This window comes from Patagioenas fasciata, chromosome 1, assembly GCF_037038585.1.
Source record: "Patagioenas fasciata isolate bPatFas1 chromosome 1, bPatFas1.hap1, whole genome shotgun sequence".
Classification (NCBI taxonomy): domain Eukaryota; kingdom Metazoa; phylum Chordata; class Aves; order Columbiformes; family Columbidae; genus Patagioenas; species Patagioenas fasciata.
Genome location: NC_092520.1, coordinates 92,919,156 through 92,940,581, shown reverse-complemented (window position 1 = coordinate 92,940,581; position 21,426 = coordinate 92,919,156). Strand labels below are relative to the sequence as shown.

Sequence of the window (21,426 nt, the reverse complement as noted above, 5' to 3'; positions counted from 1 at the left end):
TAACCTGCTGGGGCAGCACATACGTTGATTGTGAAATCAGAGTTTTCACAGTTCAGTATTTGGAGTTGTCTGCACTTCCTGATTCTGGCACCAAGTTAGCAATGAGACCTGAGAGGTTTTTAGGGGACCCCCACCCCATAGCGAGTTGCCATTGCTAAAATGCAACGTTTCTTTACAGTACATTGTTCAAATATAGTTCTGCTAGACTAGGCAGCTCATTCAGGCTGCTTTAAACTTGAAGGAATACACACTTCTCCTCCTTCTATCCCCAGAATACGCATGGCTAGAACAGTTGCTTTCACCTGCTGCCTTTGGTACCATCTCCAGGTATCTTACTGTCATTGCAGCACTGACTTGCTTGATATGGGCATCAAGAGGGCATCCAAACAACCCATTAGGATGCGCTCATGTGTTTTTCTCCCTTCTCTACCATCTGTTTCTAATGAAAAAGATAGCAAAAAATCTTCATACAAGACTTCCAGTCTTTCAGTACATTCAGCACTGGGGGATTGATATCCTCAAAGGCACTGACAGATTTGCACAATTTTTGTCCTCGAGACCTTTTCTAGTGCAGCACTGAAAAGAAATGAGCTGACACAGAAGGTGAGTTTGGCACAGATGATGCACAGAAACTGAATGCCAAGCACTGAACAAACAGTAGAGATGGTGCTCTGCACCCCAGCAACTAATCACACCACTCTCTGTGGTTTTCCATGGTCTTATTTACCATATGTAGCATATAGTACAGAGGACTGGTATCCTCCTGTACGACCATGCAGCACCTAGAGTGCTTTGGGAAATTCTACATCAACACTAAGCACCATAGCCAGAACAAATAGCCTCAGCAACTGTGGGTTTTTTAAAACATTTCTGCTTGAGGCTGATATTTTTCTCCTTTATTCTTCAGAGTGTGGTGCCTCAGTGTGGAGAAACTCCCTCATTTCCCTATCCCACAGGAGATTTCTTAGGAAGGCTCAAATACCTTCTCTAGCCTTTGCAATATTCCACAAAACCACAGTACTAAATAAAATGAAAGCAAACATTGAGGCAGGAGGTCGCTGCTGAAGATCTCTTCCAGAGAATAGCTGGGATTTGGGTGGCTCTTCCACCCCACCCCCAACTTAAAAATTTCCAGACGTGACATACCTGTCACTGTCATTCTCAACCAGAGTAAGTCCTGTCACCTGTTAGCAATCTACAAGGGGCTTTTCAAGGCCACAGAGAGGAGTGAATGTTCATCCTCTATACATTTCCAGTAGAAATTAGAAGGCTTTGAAGAACTGTCCCTGGGGGCAAATCAGAGCTGGAACCCACCTTTGTGAAACCTGCAGGTCTCCCAGCTGTTGTGCTGGGAGGTGCCCCTGTGGTGTGACAGTGGTTTCCACAGCCTGGCACATGGAAGGAAACCACCCTGCGGGGTGAAGTAGCTTCTGGTGGAATTTTACAGTTTACTCTGTAATTTTCCAGCTCCTCATGTCCCAATGCTGAGAGGTATGAGAATACCAGCCTTATGCGGCTGCTGCCATGGCTGCTGCCCCTGCCACTGATGAACTTGTTCTTTGGAAAGTCCCCCTTATTTAAGCTACTGACTAATTCTTTCAGCTGCTGGGAGATGACACACCTTTTCAGGGTGCTGCTTTAGGCTGAGGATTTGCTGGGTCCCAAGTGAGGGAATAATTTCAGATGCCTTGCTTTAGAGAGAGAACAGGTCAGACTCACGCAGGACCATATCACTGTCCCTTGATCTTCTCACAGCCTCACCCGAAGTTGCTGGAGCTAGGGAGGAATGAGAAAAAGCAAGTGGCAAAAAGAGGCAGAGACAGGCACATAACAGATTTTGGCAAAGCAAGGGGAAGGAGGAAAGACTGAATTGAAGTTTCTAGGCAGGCAGCATCTTTCTCCTGAGCACCAAACTACGCAGTGTATTTTTGTGCTCATAGTCCATTTCCTCTATTAAGCAAGACACCTCTCTGAATGAACAAGTCTAATCAAGACCATTCCTGCCTGACACTCAAAGGAAGGGAAAGTCACACTATAAAAACTGTTTCCTTTTGGAAAGATTAGCAAGTCAGGCTGGGGCGGTGGGGGGTTGGGAGGAGAGGGGGAGTGGACAGACAGATCCCAGACTCAGAAAAACCTTTCAAAGCAATTAAGGATCTGACTCCCTCCTTGTCTGCCTCGGAGTTTGACACCAGTAAACTAATCCCAGCTTTCATTCACTCTGTGCCTTCTGCCAGTTGCTGCGTTTAAAGTGCTTGCCAGTACAGTGGAGGAATTGCAAAGCTCGATGCTATGTGACTTTCAGGGTTTGTTGCGTATGACTGACAGAAATTTTTGCAACTTGAGAAAAAAGTCTGGCAACAGCAGCAGCTATTTTGCAATTCATCTTCATCTCACTATGCCAAGGATAGGGGGGATTTTCACTGACAATAGATATTGGCTAACTAGCTGCTCAGTACTCAGGGTTGACTCCTTTGTGTCCCCTGACCCTGGCTTGGCAAAAATCACTTGCAGAAGGCACTCTGTCCAGTATACTTTCAAGCAGGCAGGTGTCATTTCTGAGGTGGAAGGGGGAGGGAGGCGAGCGGATGGGCAGGCAGTCCATATGCAAGTGCAGCCGGGCAGGAAGGGGAAGGTGTAAAGTCGGGCAGCCTGGCTGAGTCAAAGGCATACCTGCTCCCTCCCGGGCCTCTGCCGGCCCCACCACCATCCCGCCTCACACCACGGCGTCCTGACTCACATCCTGCTGCTCCTTTCTGAAGCTTCCAGGAACATGCTGTATCATACTGACATTTGGCCACGCAGTGCCTCTTGGCTGGAAGCAGGCAGCAATGTCTGACCCACGGTGACACATGGAGAACCAGCTCTCTCTGTGCTCCAAGGGCATAAAACAGATTCAGAGGTGTGTGGGATCCAGAGCAAGCCACGAACATCCACATAAGCATCTTTTCTTTCAGCTCATAGGAGCAGTGGGACCTATTATCTGATTCAGTTTGAAGCTTAAAGCTTTAATATGGCTAAAAAGAATTATTTCCTGATCAGAATATAAAATCTTGTGGGGGCTTCCTTTTACATAGCCTGGTATGGATTATTGTATTCATTACAGAGAAATGATGAGGTGATAGACATTTTTGCCATCACCTCAAGCGACATCCTGAGCTGGTACTATGAATCACTGCAGCCTCACTGAAACTTGCTGATTTATACCTTCTGAGTGCCTGACAGCATCACAACATTTTCTTTTGGAGGAAGAGGTGGTTGTTGGTTTACGTTTTAAAGCGCATGCCCCCTCTGAAAAAGAATCATATAGAAATAGCAACCTGGGACTTCATGTCTATTATGTCTCAGTAATCTCTGTGTCTTGTATGCTCAGGATCTGTTTTGCAGACAAAAAGATGTTCTGTGCAAGTTCAGAGGATATGTTGTGGTTTTGACTGAGGTCCTGACCCATTTACCCTGTGTTCTGAGCACAAACAGAGTTCTTCTCTTTTTGTACTTGACTATCAGTAACAACTTTGGAAGCCAAAATATGCCCAGTGTGACACTGGGACAACTCCATTGCCTGGCAGGTGTTTGTTTGCCCTGACCTAAAGATACACTTGCTGAGCAGAACCGGCATTGGGTCAGGGTATATACATCTCTCCTGTGCATCCAAGCTCTCAGGTACTCACTGGACCCAGAGCCACTCCTAAGAGAGATGCTGCCTCTGTGCAGTCACCCTGCAGAGCAGAGCTGCGCTCAGCACCGTCAGCGTCCCGGGTGGGAACGACTCAGAGGTGTTAACAAAGGTCGTACGAAGGGCTGTGGCGGCGCCGCGAAAATTCCTGCTCAAGCTGGTTATTTCATTCGGTGTCTGGAAAGCAGGCTGCCCGCTGCGCTCCCGGCCCGGCGCTGGGGACCCGGCAGCCGCCCACCGCCTTCGGGGCGCTCCGGGGCGCGGAGCCGCCGTCTCTGCTGCTGCTGCCTTCTGCAAGGGCTCGGCTTCTGCAAGCGCTAGGCTTCTGCAAGCGCTAGGCTTCTGCAAAAGCTCGGCTTCTGCAGGCGCTCGGCTTCTGCAAGGGCTCCGCTGCCACCTACTGACACCCGGCTGCCCTCGGCATCTCTCGGCGACCGACCGCCATCCGCCTCCTTCGAGTTAGGCTTTTTCATTTTCCACGGCGAAAATGGCTGGGAAAATGCTAAGTATTGGGACCGGAGGGAGCATCATGAAAGGGGGAGAATGGGTTTTTTTGGTTTTTTGTTTTTTTTCCCCCTGAGTCTCTAACCAAAGCTTGTTTCATTAAACTATTAAGGATTATGCAACATTTGTACAGCTTAATTACAACTTTTTAAAACAAGCCGAACACAACCTTTTCGTGGTAATAAAACATGATGAGGCATGAAAGATGGTTCAATACTTTCTGCTTAATAGCTTGTTAGGCATGAGGCTAGAGGCCGAGAGCTCGTGACTACACAGCAAGGTGTGAATTATTGCACCATAATTCTCGCCCTGGAGTGTTTTATTGCAATTAATAACTGTTTTCATGTTTTAAATGCATTTTCTCACACCATAAAGAGCAGAAATGGAAAGTACTTGCTAATGGGAGAAATACCAGGAGGACTGGGCACAGATCAACAACTTGGGCAACTTCCTTGGTTTCTTGCTATTTTGATCTGCTTTTAAATTATTTTGGAATCCTGTTTGGCTTTAAAACTGTGTGGGCCCAAAGCCCTGTTATTTCCCTTTGTTGAAGTAGCTCTCCCTGCAAATCTCGTCACAGATATTGTGAGTTGGAAAGCAACTTCCATTTGTATGCAGCATATTTTCCCTAAATTAACTTCAGCCACACAAAAGCCACACATTCAGTTCCCCATGCAAAGCTATTAAGTTCTGACATGTGCACCTCTTTGTTTTGAAAGCAGAAAAGAGATGCACTAGGAAAAGTTCGTTGCCTTTTTGTGTAGCCTAGTCCTGCGGCAAATTTGAATCAATTCCAGTTTAATTTCAGGTAACCTGCGAGCTGAAGAAAAGCAGATATCAAAAATAAAATGCTATTTGAGGCCTCTGATCCAGATCCTAGTAAGCTGCTGGAAATGCAAACCTTGCCTTTACTAGGAGCTGAGTGTGCCTCTTGATACTGAAATGGTGCAATAAAAATGCTGTTACAGTGATACTTTTCTTGTTACTGAACAACTGTGAAGGTGGTGCCTGGGATTAGTCAGCACAACATGCTTTAATATGCGTATATAATATAATGTGTTATATTAACATCACTGAATAGATTGCATCTTGTTAACCAGTCTGATGTCAAAAAGCCAACCTATAAGAGCAAATACAGGGATTGGGAATACAGGTACCAAGATGGAAAATTGATTGGTAGATTGAACTCTCACTTAAGAAAGACTTAATGGGATGAGGAGTTTAATAAATGGGGGTCTCTCGGGCTGTCTATCACTATTTCAAGTACCCCAGAGGTCAGTAATAACAGCAAATGGATGAGGCAGGTCAGATACCTTGATAATCTCTTTCAGGATGTTGCTAGACACATACTTAGTCCATTATCCGATTTCTAGTCGGGACAGCACACAGCTAATTCTAGTAGCACTGAAGAAAGAGACCAGATTTCAATATAGTCTTGTCGGTGTTTAGTAAATCCGTGACAAAATCTTTCTTCTGCTGCTGCTGAGGTGGCTGCTGCAGCTCTTCCTGCAGCTTCTTACCCTTGTCTGCATGTTTATTGCATTGAGGATGTTTTATGGACCAGATTCCTATGTGTGCTGGGCAAGGTACCAGACAAAACCATGTCACTTGTCCTGAAAAGCCAGCAATGTACGGAACAGGAGAAATCTGGCTGAGAGTGCTGCCTCACCAGACAAGACAGTTAGAAGAGAAGGCAGACAGTACGTTCTCTCCTCTCAGCCTGAAAAACAAGGACGAGTGGCACCACCCCCTTCACACATACCCTGACCGCTCTGGAGAAAGACTTCCCTTCTTCACTGCAGTGCTAAGAGCTAAGGCCAGAGCACCTGAAAGCAGGTGATAAAATATTTCCAACCAAAAGGGCTCAGTGGCTTCTGCGATGACAGGGTTGAACAGAGCCCTGCAGAGTGAGGTGACAGAGGGCAAAGGGTTGTCACCTGTGGTGCCAGCCTTGGTGGAGTGCGAGGGCTCCCTGGGGAGGAGGATGAACTGAGGGAGCTTCCTTCCCTGGGCTGGGATCCCTCCAGCACATGTATCATGATTCTAATGCTCAGCCACATTGCTGAACTGAAGTCAATGGAATTACGTGCTGGAATAAAGGAGTAACGTTTTAATTAACCCTGTTTCAGAACTGAAACACACAGTGTGGTATGATTACAACGCTTACTCCGTAGATGCTTTGTGCTTTTATCTTAATGCTACCCCTGGAGACTGAGTTCCCTCATCTGTCTCCCTGTCATCTTTAATAAACACTGACCATACATTAACAACGAGATGATGTTGTAATTCAGAATAAGGCAGGCTTCGTGTCTATGTCTTTTTGTTTGTTTCTACTAAAGTCCATTTAGCCCAATTGGATGTTGCTTTTAAAACAGGATGAGCCAACTGAATTTATTTTTAAGGAAGTCTGCCTGAAAAAAATTAAATATTAATAATATCTAAATCTGAATATGTTACTCAGCAGAAAAATCTTTACAAGACTTCAGTTTCTCCTGCAAATGATTTCACTAGTTGTTTGTTGTGTTTTGTTTTTTTTTTTAAAGGCTTAGAGTTTCGTATAAATCTTTCCTTCTAGACAGATGAAACAAACAAAATGTAAAACTCATCTCCACAAAGCACAACAAAATAATAATTTCCAGATGGGCTTTCTGATGGAAGATCAAAGTCCTTCATCTCAGACTTGGGAAATTTCCCTTCCATGCGGATATCAGTTTTATCTGAATGTTATTCATCCAACATTTGCTTCTTTCAAAAGGATAATTAGCTAGATGAAGCTTCAGGAGAATGTTCTTACTGCTGGAGAAAATATGAAAGATTTTGCTAAAAATGATTTAAAAGAAACAAACTGGGTAGGCAAGGGGCAGGAATATTTCTTACTTTGAAATATACAAAAACTAGACATTTCTATATACGGAAAAATGCAAGTTTCATATACAAAGATGAAATAAACAGAAAGGAGTTGTTCCTACATTGGTGCAACTGATTTGGACAAACTCCCTGCCATGCGCCTTTCATTTCAAAAGCCAGCCAAAGTAGTTGTGTGGCTAGAAAACCACAGTTTTTTCTGTAAATGTTTCATGCATCTGTGCATTTTGAGATTTTGCTTCCAAGAAGCTGCAGTTTCTACTGAAAGCCTGTACTCATAGGGTGTCTGCATTTTCAGCTTGGCATTTCCACAGATTTTGTGTAAGGCTTTCTGTTTCTGAAGTTCAACCAATGCTGGTAGGTGTAGCATCACTCTGAATTGTATCTCTGTATTTTATACATAGTGTATACAAAATAGATGTACAGAATACCTGCTCATTTCATTAAGCCTGGGATTTTCAAGAGATTGAAGAAGTCAAATTCCCTTATCCTATTCATCCACTTGAGAGTCTGACTTCTTCAGGACACTAATTTCACTCTCTATCTCTGCTTCTCTCTCACACACACATTTTCATCTTGCTTTTTCTCTCTCTACTTGCACAGTTGCACAGAAACACTCACAGTTTGGTATTTTTGTCTCCTTGGTGCCAGGCATGACATGCCTTTTTGGCTAAAAGGACTGCGAACCCACATCCAGAAATACCAATGCATCTCAGCAATGAATAGACTTTCACCTTGGAAAGCTTAATCTGCTTTTCCTTGACCATTTTCCCTGTTTACCATTGATGTGAAATATCAAAAAGCTTCCCAAGAAATCATCAACTGATCAAAACTCACAGAGGCACAAATAATATTTTGGAAAGCAACTCACCTGAAGGTCTCTTGACAAAGGGGATTATGGAACTGAAATGTAATTATCTTGGCATTTAAGTTTCCATTTCCACCATGTGGTTTCATTCAGATATTTGACTGCAAAGTTTTGTCATTCAAAACAGCCTATAGGTCTCTTTTTCATTGCAGACACAAGGCAAGTCCAGCCTTCTCCACCATGGTCCTACGATCAGTCCTACCAGTACCTGGGCTCCATCGCCACCCCCTCCGTGCACCCCGCTACCCCAATATCACCTGGCAGGGCTAGTGGCATGACATCCCTCACCGCAGAGCTTTCAAGCCGGCTGTCAAGTAAGTACCTAAAAGTTAGTGTCCCCCTCTTCAAAGCCTCGAGGCCAATTCCTGAGGTAAACGGGTCGTAATTTCCTGAGGTGCTGCTGCAGCTTCCCTGCAGTTGCAGTGAGGCCTATTGCGGGCCCTCAACATCCAAGCCTTCTCCAAAACTTTGCTGGGATTTGTGCAAAGAGTAAAGAAACATGGTTTGGGGCCCAACATATCATTGTCAAAAAAAAAAAAAGTAAAAAAAAAAAAGGAGAAAGCAGTACTTTGAAGATGTATGGAACTATAAAAATAGTTTGGAGTGCTGAAGAGCTATTGTACCTGCCAAGAAATGAATGCCACAGATTATTTCAGTTCTGGTTCCTCCCCCTGCTCTAAATTCAGACCAGAGCACAGTAGGTTATGGGTGGACACACTGACTGCAGGATGGTGGGGTTTGACATTTTAAATGTTGCACTGGGTTGTCTTGTTACATCTTCATCAAATTGTACTGCAGAGCTTTACAAGCCAACATAAAAATATAGTATGGATGTGAAAGTTACCCCTCTGGCTTCCACCATATTCCACTGATCATCTGCTGACTCTAACACATTGAATCAATATGTGTGTTCAATTGCAGGAATTTTCTTAAAATGAATGAGAACCATATAATTCAAATTTGCATATGGCTTTTTGAAAAAATATCTTCTTTGTCCACACATATTACTCTCATTTGAATACTCAAGGCTTCTTCTAAGCTCAAAAAGTATCACTTGAGTGTGCTCCAGCCTGTCCTATTGCTGTCATATAGAGCCTACTTTGAAAGAGCCACAGGGATGATGCCCACCGAAAGTAAACTATTGTTTAGGTCTGGTTGCTAATTACATCTTAGATATAGCTGAAAATACAGGAAAACCTATAGAAAAAAAAAAGTTTTTGTTTTACAATATCTATCTATCTATCTATCTATCTAATTTTTCATTGACACAATCTTTTTTAATAAATGAAAAGACCTCTTTTTACTTTCTCCTCTGTGTTTCCATCCCTTTGCACTCTTTTCCACTGGCAAAATGCAGAAATTGAGGAAATGGAGAGGATGAACAAAGATCTTCATATCAACAAGGAAATTTCGAGTAAAACAAATGATCTCATCAAGTTTTTAACTTAGAAAAGTCAGGGTTTTTTTGACAGAATTATTTGAAATCAATATTTACCAGGTATTTTGATTTTCAAACTGAATACAGGGGTGCCTCATGCATGTGTACTTGTAGGTGTGGGTACGTGAGTCAGATTGAATGGAGATGTTAACCACATTTTATCTTATCCATGTGGAGATTGTGGTTGCCCTCAAATGAGTGAATGCGCTCAGTATTGAAATGCAATATTTTTTTGCATTGCTATAGTGCCCAAATGTCCTCATTGTGTACCAGGGCCCTTATCGCGCTGTGCGTGGTGTGAGCACCCAAGGTTTCCATGGTGGCTGCCCCCAGGAGCGCACAGTCCAACAGAAGACAGCCATATTTGAGTGGAATAACCTCACATTGTGTTTCTTTTGTGGCATATGGTGAGCATGGATGTGGAACACCAGCACTAGGGCTTGTCTGTGCTTTTTGTGCCTGTGGTCAATGTGATTTACCTTGGGGCAGGTGTAGTTCCTCCATGACCTGTGAAGGAACCCAGAAAAGCTTCACTCACATACCATCATTCTTTCTTTTCTGTCTTAATTCTGTTCATGGAGGCTCATCTCTATACATCTTCAGTGTTTTTCATAATGCTTCCAAAATGATACTCCTATATTAAAGGTGATTAAATATTCCCAGAAAAATCTTTAACAATATTTTCTCCCCAATCCCATTACTGTCACACGCGCTGTCTGTCTAAGAAATTTCTCCTTGTCAGAACAAAGAGCAAATTTGACAGGTTTTTTTAGGCCCTAGCACCTACAGACACAGTGAGTCAAAAGAAAAAGCAAAGATATGGGACATACTTGAAACATCTTGACATTAAGGTTCATTATTCTGCTTTTTGCCAAAGCAGAGCAGAAGAAACCTTCATCTGATAAGTGATGTGTCCAGGCAGTTTCAAGAAGTCTGATTTCTTTTTCAGCAATGAGGTGTGGAAGAACCATTTAAAATCTGGCAAGTTGTCAGATGCTACCTTTAACCTTAGCTATTCTGCAACTCCTGCCATTCCATACCCTCATGTATATTAATCCACGTTAAATCTAAAGGTGCTGTGGTCTAGGGGAAGGAAATGTGTTCAAGGGTCCCATTAATCTTCCAGAAAAAAATGGGAGGCAAACTCAAAAAGGAAGCATACAGCATGCGTCAGAGCTTTTCTAAGAAATGTGTAGAAATTCATCAAAGTGTGCTGGCTGTGTCATTGACGAGCTTTCAGAACTTGGCGCTGGAGTGTGTCTGCTCCAGCTTTAAGTCCAGTCAGAGCCAAGAGCTTTGTTTTCTCTCTGCTTCTTCTCATGAGTATTTCCTTCAGCGCATGGCTCCTCTTCTGCAGACTCCACGCCTTGTCTGACAGAAGAAGCTGTCTTCTGGAAAGATTTTTTCTTAATTATTATTGTTATTTTAATCATGCATAGCTGCCAACTCCAGGGACTGACACCTTCCATTAATCTGAGTCATGATGAAGATCCTTCCTAAAGAGGCCATTATCTGCTCTGCTTGTTTCATCCTTGCACACTAGGGAAGGAGACAGTGGGACCAGGCACACTACCACTGGTGACAGACAAAGCAGAGCAGAATTTGACTGTCCTATAAAACATTTCACTTAGCAGGATGAGAAAGGCTTCTAGCACATATGAAAGGAAGAAAAAAGGCCAACTCTCAAATATATCATTCTGCTTTAAAAAGGTAGTACTATTGTTGTACTTTTTTACATACTCACTAGAGCCAAGATTTTCAGAAGCTAGTAACAATTATGTAGATGTTATATGAGGACCCAGATACAAAGACCTTAAGTGAACCTGATTTATCTTGACTTTGGCAGTGCTGAGAGTCAATGAGGAACTGTGCTCCCCAGTGCTGACAGCTGGGCTGAGCCTGTGTGCGTAAATCCTGCCTGTGCATGTTCCTGCACCTGAAGGACAATCTCTGTTCCACAGAGCTTCGCGTTTGAGTTGGCAAATGAAACTGGGTGCAAGGAGAGACTATGCAGAACATGGACAATTTATATTTAGGCCCCGTCAGTGTCCCTTGTGAGTTGTGAGGCTGGGCAAGGAGCTTGAGATCTGCGTCCCTCTTCTCCACCCACCCACGCACCTGCGGAGGACGAGGGCACTCTGGAAGTGCAAATGATTGTGTGTGCTTTAAGGTCTCATAAGAATAAATACATACACATGCAGAACAGGGCAAGAGCTTGGCACTCTTCTTTAATTGCTGCTTTACTGAAATTAGTCCAAAACACCCAGATCCACAACCACAACAATGACTGCATTGGAGAACAGATGAGGAACAGCTCTGTTCTAGCAGTATCAGCACCACTTTGGTTAACCAAGCAGAGTTTGATGTTGGTTATCACCTTGAACAGGTGAACCTCCATTCTGCCAGCTCAACAGTTCTCTGTCTGTCTTCCCCACCACCCAGGTGCTTCTGACTTGACTGCGTTCAGTGACCCTCGAGTGGGAATCGACCGCTCCTTCTCTGCACTCCCCTCCATCTCTGATCCTCGGATGCACTACCCAGGAGCGTTCACCTACACGCCGACGCCTGTCAGTTCAGGGATAGGAATCGGTATGTCTGCCATGTCCACAGCCACGAGATATCACACTTACCTCCCACCTCCCTATCCTGGCTCATCACAGGCCCAGGGCAGCCCGTTCCAGACCAGTTCGCCCTCCTACCACCTCTACTACGGAACCTCCGCCGGCTCCTATCAGTTCTCCATGATCTCGGGGGGAGACCGGTCCCCTCCACGCATCCACCCGCCCTGCACCAATGCCTCCACAGGATCAACACTCCTCAACCCCAACCTCCCCAACCAAAGTGATGTGGTTGAGGCAGAAGGGAGCCACAGCAACTCCCCCACTAACATGGCGACCACAGCAAGGCTAGAGGAAGCAGTGTGGCGACCATACTGAGCGAATTTTAAGTAGTCATGGGTCAGGACTAGCGTGCTTTCCATTTCCCGGTGCCCATAGGTACCCCATAAATATCCATCTTTCTTATGGGCCCTTCCATGCTCATACATCACTTTCAGAAGCCAACCCTCCAGAAGTCAGCGTGGTGGCATGTATTAGCCAGCCCCTGGCCAAGCGACATGGCTCCAGCAAAGCACCCCTCACTGGAGGCTGAGCTTCTGGAAAGGAGGACACCTGAGCTGGTGGTCCAGAGGTAGGGAGGGTGAGTAGGAAGGTACCCAGTCTGCTTGCAGGTCTGTGGCTTTCCAATGTGCCCAGGCCTGAAGGTCTCCACAGCCCTAGAGAGAGTTTCGGTTCATTTCTATTTTTAAGACTTAAAACCTAAAAAAAAAAAAATAAAAAATCTTAGTGAGTTTACTGCATCTTCTGGACATATTAACTATAAGGAAGTATAGGAAGATTCCCAGAGGGAAACTGTGAACGCTTCTGTTTTAGCAATGCTGTGAATGAGAGGTTTTATATGTTGGAGTTCATTCTTTCTTTTTTTTTTTTTTTTAAAACCATGTTGTGTATTCCAAAGAATATGGAATTTTTTTATTGGTGGGGTTTTTTCGTTTTGTTTTGGGTTTATTTTGGGGTTTTTTTTTAGGATGCAGCTCATCCTGCTTTGCATCTGATTTGTTTTGTTTCTCTTGGCACCTTATAAATTGCAAAAAAAAAAAAAAAATATTTTGCTCTTTTTTTGTTTTAAACATGCTTGCTTCTTTCTTGCTTTGTCAACTGAAAGAATCGGCCCCTTTTTCAATTAATTAATTTAACTTTTTCCTCTTGGACTTTTTTTTTTTTAATACAACGGCTACAGCCTTGGGTCATTTTCAACTACTGTATTACTTTGATGAGTTCATTGATATTTATGCTTGATATTTAGACTTTTCTTATTTGTTGATACTATTATTATTTAAATATGCCTATATTAAAAGAGATCAGCAATTGCCTTTTTTGGTAGCAGCCAACATCAAATTTATCACATTTTAAAAGGCTGAAATAACGATGGGTAAAGTGACCTCCTAAATACTTAGAATTATTGTTTACAATTATCTCACTCTCATTTTACTCAGCTAACTGAGCTCGGATTCTCAAAGGCATTTAGTGTCGAACTCCCACTGATATTATTTAGGCACCAAAATCCCTATGAATTTCTGTGCCTTCCTAGCCAGTGGAGTCATCTCTCCCTACTCCTTCCTTGCTTTTCCTTCATCACCAGGGGAGAGCCTCAAGATCGGTAATCAGGATGTACATTTTTCATAAGGCAGACTTAATATTCCCTAACTAGACACATCTCCATATGGCCCCATTCTGCTCCTGAGCTTGCCTGGGCATCTAACAGGCAGAGGTCTCCTAGTCTTTCAAAAATGAAAGCCAAGATGCAGTTAGCATGGCAAGGGTGAAGTCCTGGCTTCAATGGAGCTGGTGTGCGATTTGCTACCAGCTCAGCAGAGCCGGAAGCTCTGAACAGTACAGAAGCCACATTCCAGTGCACTGCAAAATAGGTCAGTTCCTGCATCACAAAATAACTTGAACAGGGTTGTCAAGCTCATCTGGAAAGCAGGCCAGCAAAGAAGGGGCCTTAATGGTTCTTCCATCACTATCTCCAGAGGGAAGAGGAAGGGTACTTAAAACTGGTACATACAATATTCTGTTCTGTAGCAAATACACAAGGCTTAAACTAAGAGCATGTTTACTACAGAGTTGTCATCGTTGCCCATCGTTACAGCACAAACATATCAAATGTCACTGTAAAGTTTATGGCACTATTTTGTTTGAGGGTTTGATCTGAATGCAGTTCTTGTACTACTCACTAATTACAAACTGCTGATGTTGACACGTGTGTGTTCCAAATTAGCTGATTATTATTTAATGTACCTCTTAAACGAGTGAAACAATTGCAGGTCAACTCAAAGAGTATTTGAAAGCAGGACTTCAGATCAGTGTTTGATGTTAAAAAAAAAAATGTTTCAAATTAAAAAGATCCTTGGCTGCAGGCAGCAAAACAGCTGGACTTATTTAAAACCATTTGTTTTTCAAGTTTTCTTTTTTTTTTTTTTAAATATGATTTTGCTTCTTTGTTTAAGTCAGATGCAGTAGCACTTTGGTATTGAAAAGTTACAAATTGAAGAATTTACATTGTCAATAAGGTCATTTTTGTGCAGAAAATGGAGTGTTTCAAGAGATCTCAGCAAAAGTTCAAAATGTTTCTGTTAAAATCATGCATGGCCTTGTGCTTTTCATTTAGTATAATATTCTTTATGATTTTCTAGAGTTTGCTCTGAACAAAAAAGACAGAAAACATCAAAATTATATCAGAACAGTTTAAAATATGTTTTGGAAGTATGGAGACCTTCCTGAATACAGAAATACAGAGACTCTTCCTATTGTAACATTTACATAGTTGGAATCTCACCTCTTCCAGTAGCCTAAAAAGAAGTCCTTCATCACCAAACAGTAGCTCTGTTGCAGAATCCATCTTACACATTCTCTGTCACTGCGCAATTAAAATCATTGTTTACTATAGCTCTCACATCTGTCTTGTGATGGGACCACCCAAGTGCATAGTACTGTGAATATGGACCCAGCAGTGAGGGAGAGGAGAGGACCTTAGAGGAGCCAGATACCTTCACCGCTGGAGGGCCTGGCTGCCCTGGCCGGGTGACTTCAGCCCGGTGGCAAAAGTGAGGTTGATGTGGTCAAAAAGCTCCCAGGCCTGTCTGTCCCCACAGCCTGCTTTCTGCTAAAGCCATTCACCCCTTTCAGCCTGTAGTAGTGTACTAGTCAGTTTTGAAAATAAACGATCAGGGATTGACGAGAATGGGGAGTTGGCATCTCTTAGCCTGGAGAGTAGACCCTACATTGAACATTTCTTACGTTGACGCATCTACTTTCTTTACACTTGTCCTAAAGGTGAAGTTTAATTCTACTCTCCCTAGTGTGACCAGGATGAGAAACTGCAGAACTGGTCACCACGCTCACCCCGTGTTTTTACTGACACATAACAAACCCCCTGGAATCTCCCAGTGTCTCACTTGTGATAATTGCTAGCACCTGAAGTTGTGAGTCTGACCACCCCGTGTATGTTGAGCACAGCACAAAGCAGCACCTTCTTTACAGAGGGTAAGTAAAGTTCATTATCCCTCACAATTAGTCTGTTTAATCACTGTGGGTTTCAGCGTACTCAAACAAGTGCTTACGAGAAACCACAGTTTACCCAAATCCGTATTTTTGTAGCTATCCCCTGTCCCACTAAGGACAGCAAAGATCTTCAAGGCTGCAAAAATGCTCTCATGTCATACCTGTTGTATCTCAAGAGCACTAAGCAGGCACAAAGAGGACATTTGGATAAAACATTTCCCCCATTCACTTGTCTCCAAATTATAGCATGTCTCCAAATTATAGTATGTATTTTTATATACATATAATATATATATTTATATAGTTTTATCATCCCAGTAGCTGAATGGAACCCAGAAAGAGCTATTGTGCTTCTGTTTGCAAGGTGCAGTCAGCAGAGTGCCCTAGGTACCTTTCCCTACTGAAGTACAGCTAATGGTGGTCCTTACTATCAGCTTGTGTGTTCCTTTCACAAGACACAACCCCTTGTCCAGATGCAGCTGTATCAAACAATTTTGAAGTAAATATAGGGCCTGGCTGTCATTTGCTCTAAGCCCTTCAACTTTGCTCTCACACAACGTTCACGCTCACTTCAAGCGTCCCTGCTACAGTTCCAGGGCGATGTGCAGGAGCTTTAGCACAAGGGGGAGGCAGATGCAGAGTGCATCCCTGCTATGAAGGATTTGATTTGTAGAGTTACGGCAAATTATCTGCTGGAAAAGAATTGAAAAAACCTTTCCTCCAAATGGCCCACAGTCTTTGCCAGAGTGTTCCGAATTGCCTGCACTCTTGAAACATTCATTACTGCTCTCTGGGTGACCTTTTCCATTGGTGTATTTGAAGATACAGGAGAAGTGGATCATTTTTCTATCTGAGCAAAACACTTGCTTGTTTTCCTGCATCGTAACATTTTTTTATTTTATTTTTGTTAACCTTGCTTGGTCAATACCAATCACTTGGCATTTTTCTTCTTGTCTTAAAAGGGTTGCATCAACAGAGTTACTTGTATTTATGTATGTAAATAGATTTCTAAAGCTTCATAGCAAAATATTTAGTGCTTGTAATTATTCAGCATTTTTTTCATTTTTCTGTGTTTTAATGAACTTAACTTTGTGTTTGCTTAAATACTGTAGTGAGACTTATTTCCTTCTGAATTAGTTATTTTATGCTTCAAGATTAACTACATTTTATTCACTTTTGTAAACAGTTATAGCATGGTCTCTATTCAACACTTCACTTTTTTGTGGTAGGGGAGAAATGAATGTGCAAAAATCTGTGGGTTATTTGTGGTATTCTGGGTCTGACAGTTACACCTTTCTTTTAAACAAAACCTAAACTTTCAGTCTGAGGTGGCCGTATGGTAAGTCTGAGGGGAAGACACAGCAGGAGACACACTCCTATCAAAATGGCATCAAAGCAAATTCGTTCAGCATTTACTGGCTATGTTTACAAAACAGATGCCGCAGCATCCTGCAACAGTCACATTTTCCCTTGACACTGTTATGCTGAACATTTCCAGAAGGGGAAAATATCAGGTTCTGGAAGTTTGCTTTTTTGCTTTTGATTGCAGGGGATTTTTCTTTTATTTTCTTTTTTTTTTTCTTTTTTTTTCCCTTTTGGGAGGGTTGGGGCAGGAGAGGAGGAGAGAGGGGCTGCTGTTTCTTGGAACCAGATAGGAAAAGAGAATAGAGTAGATTTTTCCCCCACTACAGGAAGTCTCTAAATACCACATCAGAGTAGACTCTTGCTGTACATAGGGATGGCTGTGTCCAGCGCCACGGGAGAATTCATTACAACTAGCATGCAGAGCAGCTGGACTGCTGCGTTAGTTCTAATGAAGACTTTCTTTCTTCCTTTCTTTCTTTGTACCACAGTTTGCTCTGTAAATTCAATATCATAATTAGTGTGAATGACAAATAAAATGTTTGACAAGTATGCACATGGGCTTGGTGTGTTCTTTCATCAGGGGGAAAACAACTCTGTCAGAGAAAAACCACCATCAGAAAAAGGGTATTGATTCTGTATCACTCACAACATCAAAAATACGTTTCTGTACTTTTTTTTTTTTTTCTGAAATCTTTCTTTTTTAACAAGAAAACCAGCATTTTCCTGCTGTGGAGTGACCTGGCAAAAGGCCTGCAATCCAACAGGACCATCAAAATAGGACTGAGACTTTGTACATACAGAAGCCTAGTAATTGCATTATATCTCTGGCTTCTTGATTTAGTTTCAATATTTCAAGGTCATCTATGGCTCTTATTTTTCTCCCTTAATCTTCTGTTTCTTGGATTGGATCCTTTTTGATATTGACAAGTTGAACCTTACTTCAGGAGCACCAAAAAAGGTAGTCATATTACTTATGAGATACATGGGTTGTTTTTCTCTTTAAATAAATAATGAAATCGTAGTGTTAATGAAACATTAATACAGGCGAACTAAGCTTCCAAAACAAGGAAAAAAAAAAAAAACAGAGTCAATATTGAAAGTTCAGTCTGAACACTGTATCCATGTGTATGAAGATATATATATAATCTACTATTGGCCCTACACAAGATATTGTATTATATTAGAGAAACTTTCAGTAGTATCCTTCTACACAATAATATATATATACAAATATTAACTTTCATCTACTACTCTCAGTGAAGTAAAAAACAAGCTACAAAGCAAACTATTAAAGGTACAATTTTTTTCTAACAACCTGTCAGGTAGGACTCCTTCTCTCAAGTGATAACTCACATTATCTTTTCAAAATTAGGCCCAAGACACTAAAACAGTTACTGAATTCCAGGTGCCTCTTCAGAGGTTTGAAATGCTAACACACACCTCTGACATGGTTACTGGTTACCCTGCTCGGTACGACTGTCGGACACTTCTTTCTGGCACAATCTCATGTTATCCTAACAATATTGCACTTATATTTTTGCAAGGCTTTACCCTATAGATTCTTCTCCTTATCCTATGAAACCCAAGAGCACTTCTTTAGAGGCGGATGATGAAGCAGACCATATATTTGTTTCTTACTTTAACACAACAGGAAAAGAAGCTACAAATAGCCCCAGTCAAAACAAAAACAAAAATATTACACCCAAGGGCATCTCAGCAGAAATATTTGTTACTAGGTTTTGAAGACTATGAGGAGGACATACCAGAAGAGCTCTCATTTTGTACAGGAGGGTACGGCACCAGACTGCCATGGCCACTTTAGCCAGATGCACACATCCCACTGCCACCAAGGCTGCCTGTCTTTGTGAGAGGGGCCACGTCTTTCCCACTTGACAGCTCACCTGCGCAGGCCAGCCGCTCCAATGCGAGTCCCTCCCAGCCCCAATTCTGCCAGCTTTCCCAGTGCTCGTGCCATTTCAGATGGGTGGCACCCGCTCTCTGCAAGGTGAAGTATGGCAGCGTGGGCAGCTGCCCCTCTCCTGCCCCTCTGCCTTCCTCCTGGCCCAGGGCAGCTGGCAAAGAGGGCAGCTGAGAGCTCCAGAGCAGGCAGTGCACAGGCAGGGCAGTCCTCCGGGATCCCTGGGCACTCAAGGTGGCCCCATCATGCCTGTTTTGGCAGCTGAGAAAGGCCAGATCAATCCCCCTCACTCTAGCTGCTTGAAGGGGAGGAAGAGGAAAGGGCAAAGAAGGTGATGAAGTCTAAGGCTGGAGGCTGCTGTTTGTGAGAGGAGGGGCTGACAAGGGTGAAGGAAAAAGGTTGTTGATTCCTTGTTGTGCCTCACACCCCAACTGATAGCTTTTAATGACCTTTAATTATAAAGGGTATTGTCGTGGGTGCTCTCCCACACTACTTTGTTTGACTTGTGCAATGAGGACACAGCCGTGAGCCAGGCTCCAGAGCAAAAGCAGCTTATTAAATACTATCAGCCTGCCAGGCACCATACAACGCAACACAGATGTCCTGGAAAGACAACACAGGTGTGTTACCTTTGTTGTACATGGCTTTTTCCCTCTTTTCAGTTGTTTGTCTCACAAAACAACTGGCTTGGATTATTGGTGCAGTTTACTGTGCCCAGCAGTGATCTCCCATTTTCAGAGCAGGCATGGAAATGCTGGTTACTGGTGCAGTGTGTGGTCACAGAACAGACACCTCTGAGGTCTTCTCCAACCCAGTCGATTCTGTGATTCTGTGTGAACTCTGTATTATCTGCTGTGAGACAGACTTTGTTCACAGCAATGAAAGCCTAAAAGCCTATCACCACTGCAACTGCTGCGATACTGGAAGACCTTGTAACGGCACTGTGGTTTCCAGACATGACTAAAATATGACACAGTCCAGCACTGTAAATGGGCCAAAAATACAATTAGTCTGTGACTCCATATCCTTTTACAACTCTGGGTTTTTTACAGCCCTATAGGATGATTTGGGAACACATCTCAACATTACTTTAGGCACCCCCTTCTTCTCCCTGGAAGATGACACCTTTTTTCATTGTTTAACTATGTTGAGGGCTCACATTAACTTGGCCACTGGGATGCCCCATGGAGCAGAACTTCTAACATAGGCAGGATCTCAGAGAAGGAATGTCCAAATTACAGCTCATCTCAACTCTTGCCTGCTGAGGGAGGGAGGCACAGTGTAGATAAAAGCATGTTTAACCCTGAGGAGAAGGAAAATAAAAGCTCAGAACCTACAGGTCTGCATTGGAATGTCTAGCTACTGAATTAGGAAGCTTGTTTTCTGGTTTTAAGTTACAGGGACACCTAGAAGTCTCCCAGACTGGATTAGTCAGCACGAGTCACTGTCTGGGAATTGTTTGGGTTTGCGAGAGGAGGATAAAACAATTTAGAAAGAAAATCTAATACACAGATTTAAAACATAGCCTGCTTTCAGAGCAGGGAGGGGGTTAGGTCTGATTTGTGGGCTTTACAAAATGCTGGTTCCTAAGGGTAGGAAGGCTGTCAAAAGAGAGAGAACCTGTTCCCTGCTGATGCAGAATTGCTTCCTGTAGCATGTGAAAAATGCCTCTGGCTGTTTTACTCTCAAATGCCCTAAACACAGGAACATCTGTAGCTTTTCTGGGGAAGTTTAGACGGCGTCTTACTATTATCTGCTGCTGCACTTGACATGTCCTGTAAGCAGAGGAGACTATTCAGGGCAGCCCACAGTTACAGTTCTTCAGGAGGTCTCTGACATCCGGGTGCACTTCATACCACCACCAGGCTTGTGCCTGCTGGCTGCATAGTCCCATTTGCCCTGGTTTCTCACACCAGAATCTCTCAGGACCAAGACCTCCCAGCTCAGAAGGCCATTTGCAGGGATACCATAGGTACGAGGATGTAGATTTCCTGGTCATAGGAGCTCAGTAGGTAAGTGGCTGAGGGGCACTGAAGCTCACACAACAGAGCCCAGCCCAAGTATTTCAGCATCTTCTAATACCAACAACCACTCAGCTTTTTCATACGGCCTTCTTCAAAGAAGCCCAGTGGTCAAACTGCACTGTCTCTGCATCGGGTGAGCAACACAGACATGGAAGTCCTTCAAAATTGGCTGAAAATCAGCTACTTTTCATTTAAATATTAAAACTCTTGAATGAAGCCCCTGTGGCAAACTTCACCCTTCCTCTCTTAAATGTCTGTGATAAAGAGTCACCCTGAAACAAGGCAATATGGGTTAACTTATGTGGGGAATGTTTCCTGTTTCACTGTGTAAAACAGTAGCTAAATTTGCAAAGAAGGAAAGCAACTGTCCTCCTCCCTTTATTTTCTGTTTGGCTCCCTCCTCTAACACACATATCTCTGACATTTCTCCAGTATCCTGCAGAATTTGGAGCCCAGTGATGTCAGTCCAACACACGTGGCTTTGTGGGGTGTATGACCACAGTCAATCAAATGCCAGCATGTCATCCCATGGGCATTGTGATTCTGGGACTGGATGAGAAAAAGAACAGTTGTCCTATTTTGAAAGAGAAAGTCATATTTGCAAAACTTTCTGCACATGGCAAGCATCTGTCCATGTGGTTCTGAA

General features: G+C 43.1%; 1 protein-coding gene across 2 annotated transcripts in view; it reads left to right on the top strand.

Moving 5' to 3' along the window:
* Positions 1-17,389, top strand: part of RUNX1 (RUNX family transcription factor 1) — a 178,497-nt gene extending 161,108 nt beyond the window's left edge. For both annotated transcript variants that reach the window (XM_065846673.2, XM_065846666.2), the window contains 2 exons: positions 8,066-8,227; positions 11,794-17,389. In XM_065846673.2, coding sequence (XP_065702745.1) covers positions 8,066-8,227; positions 11,794-12,287 — 656 coding nt within the window. In that variant the 3' untranslated portion in view covers positions 12,288-17,389. The remainder of the gene's footprint in view (positions 1-8,065; positions 8,228-11,793) is intronic.
* The last annotated feature ends 4,037 nt before the right edge of the window (positions 17,390-21,426 follow it).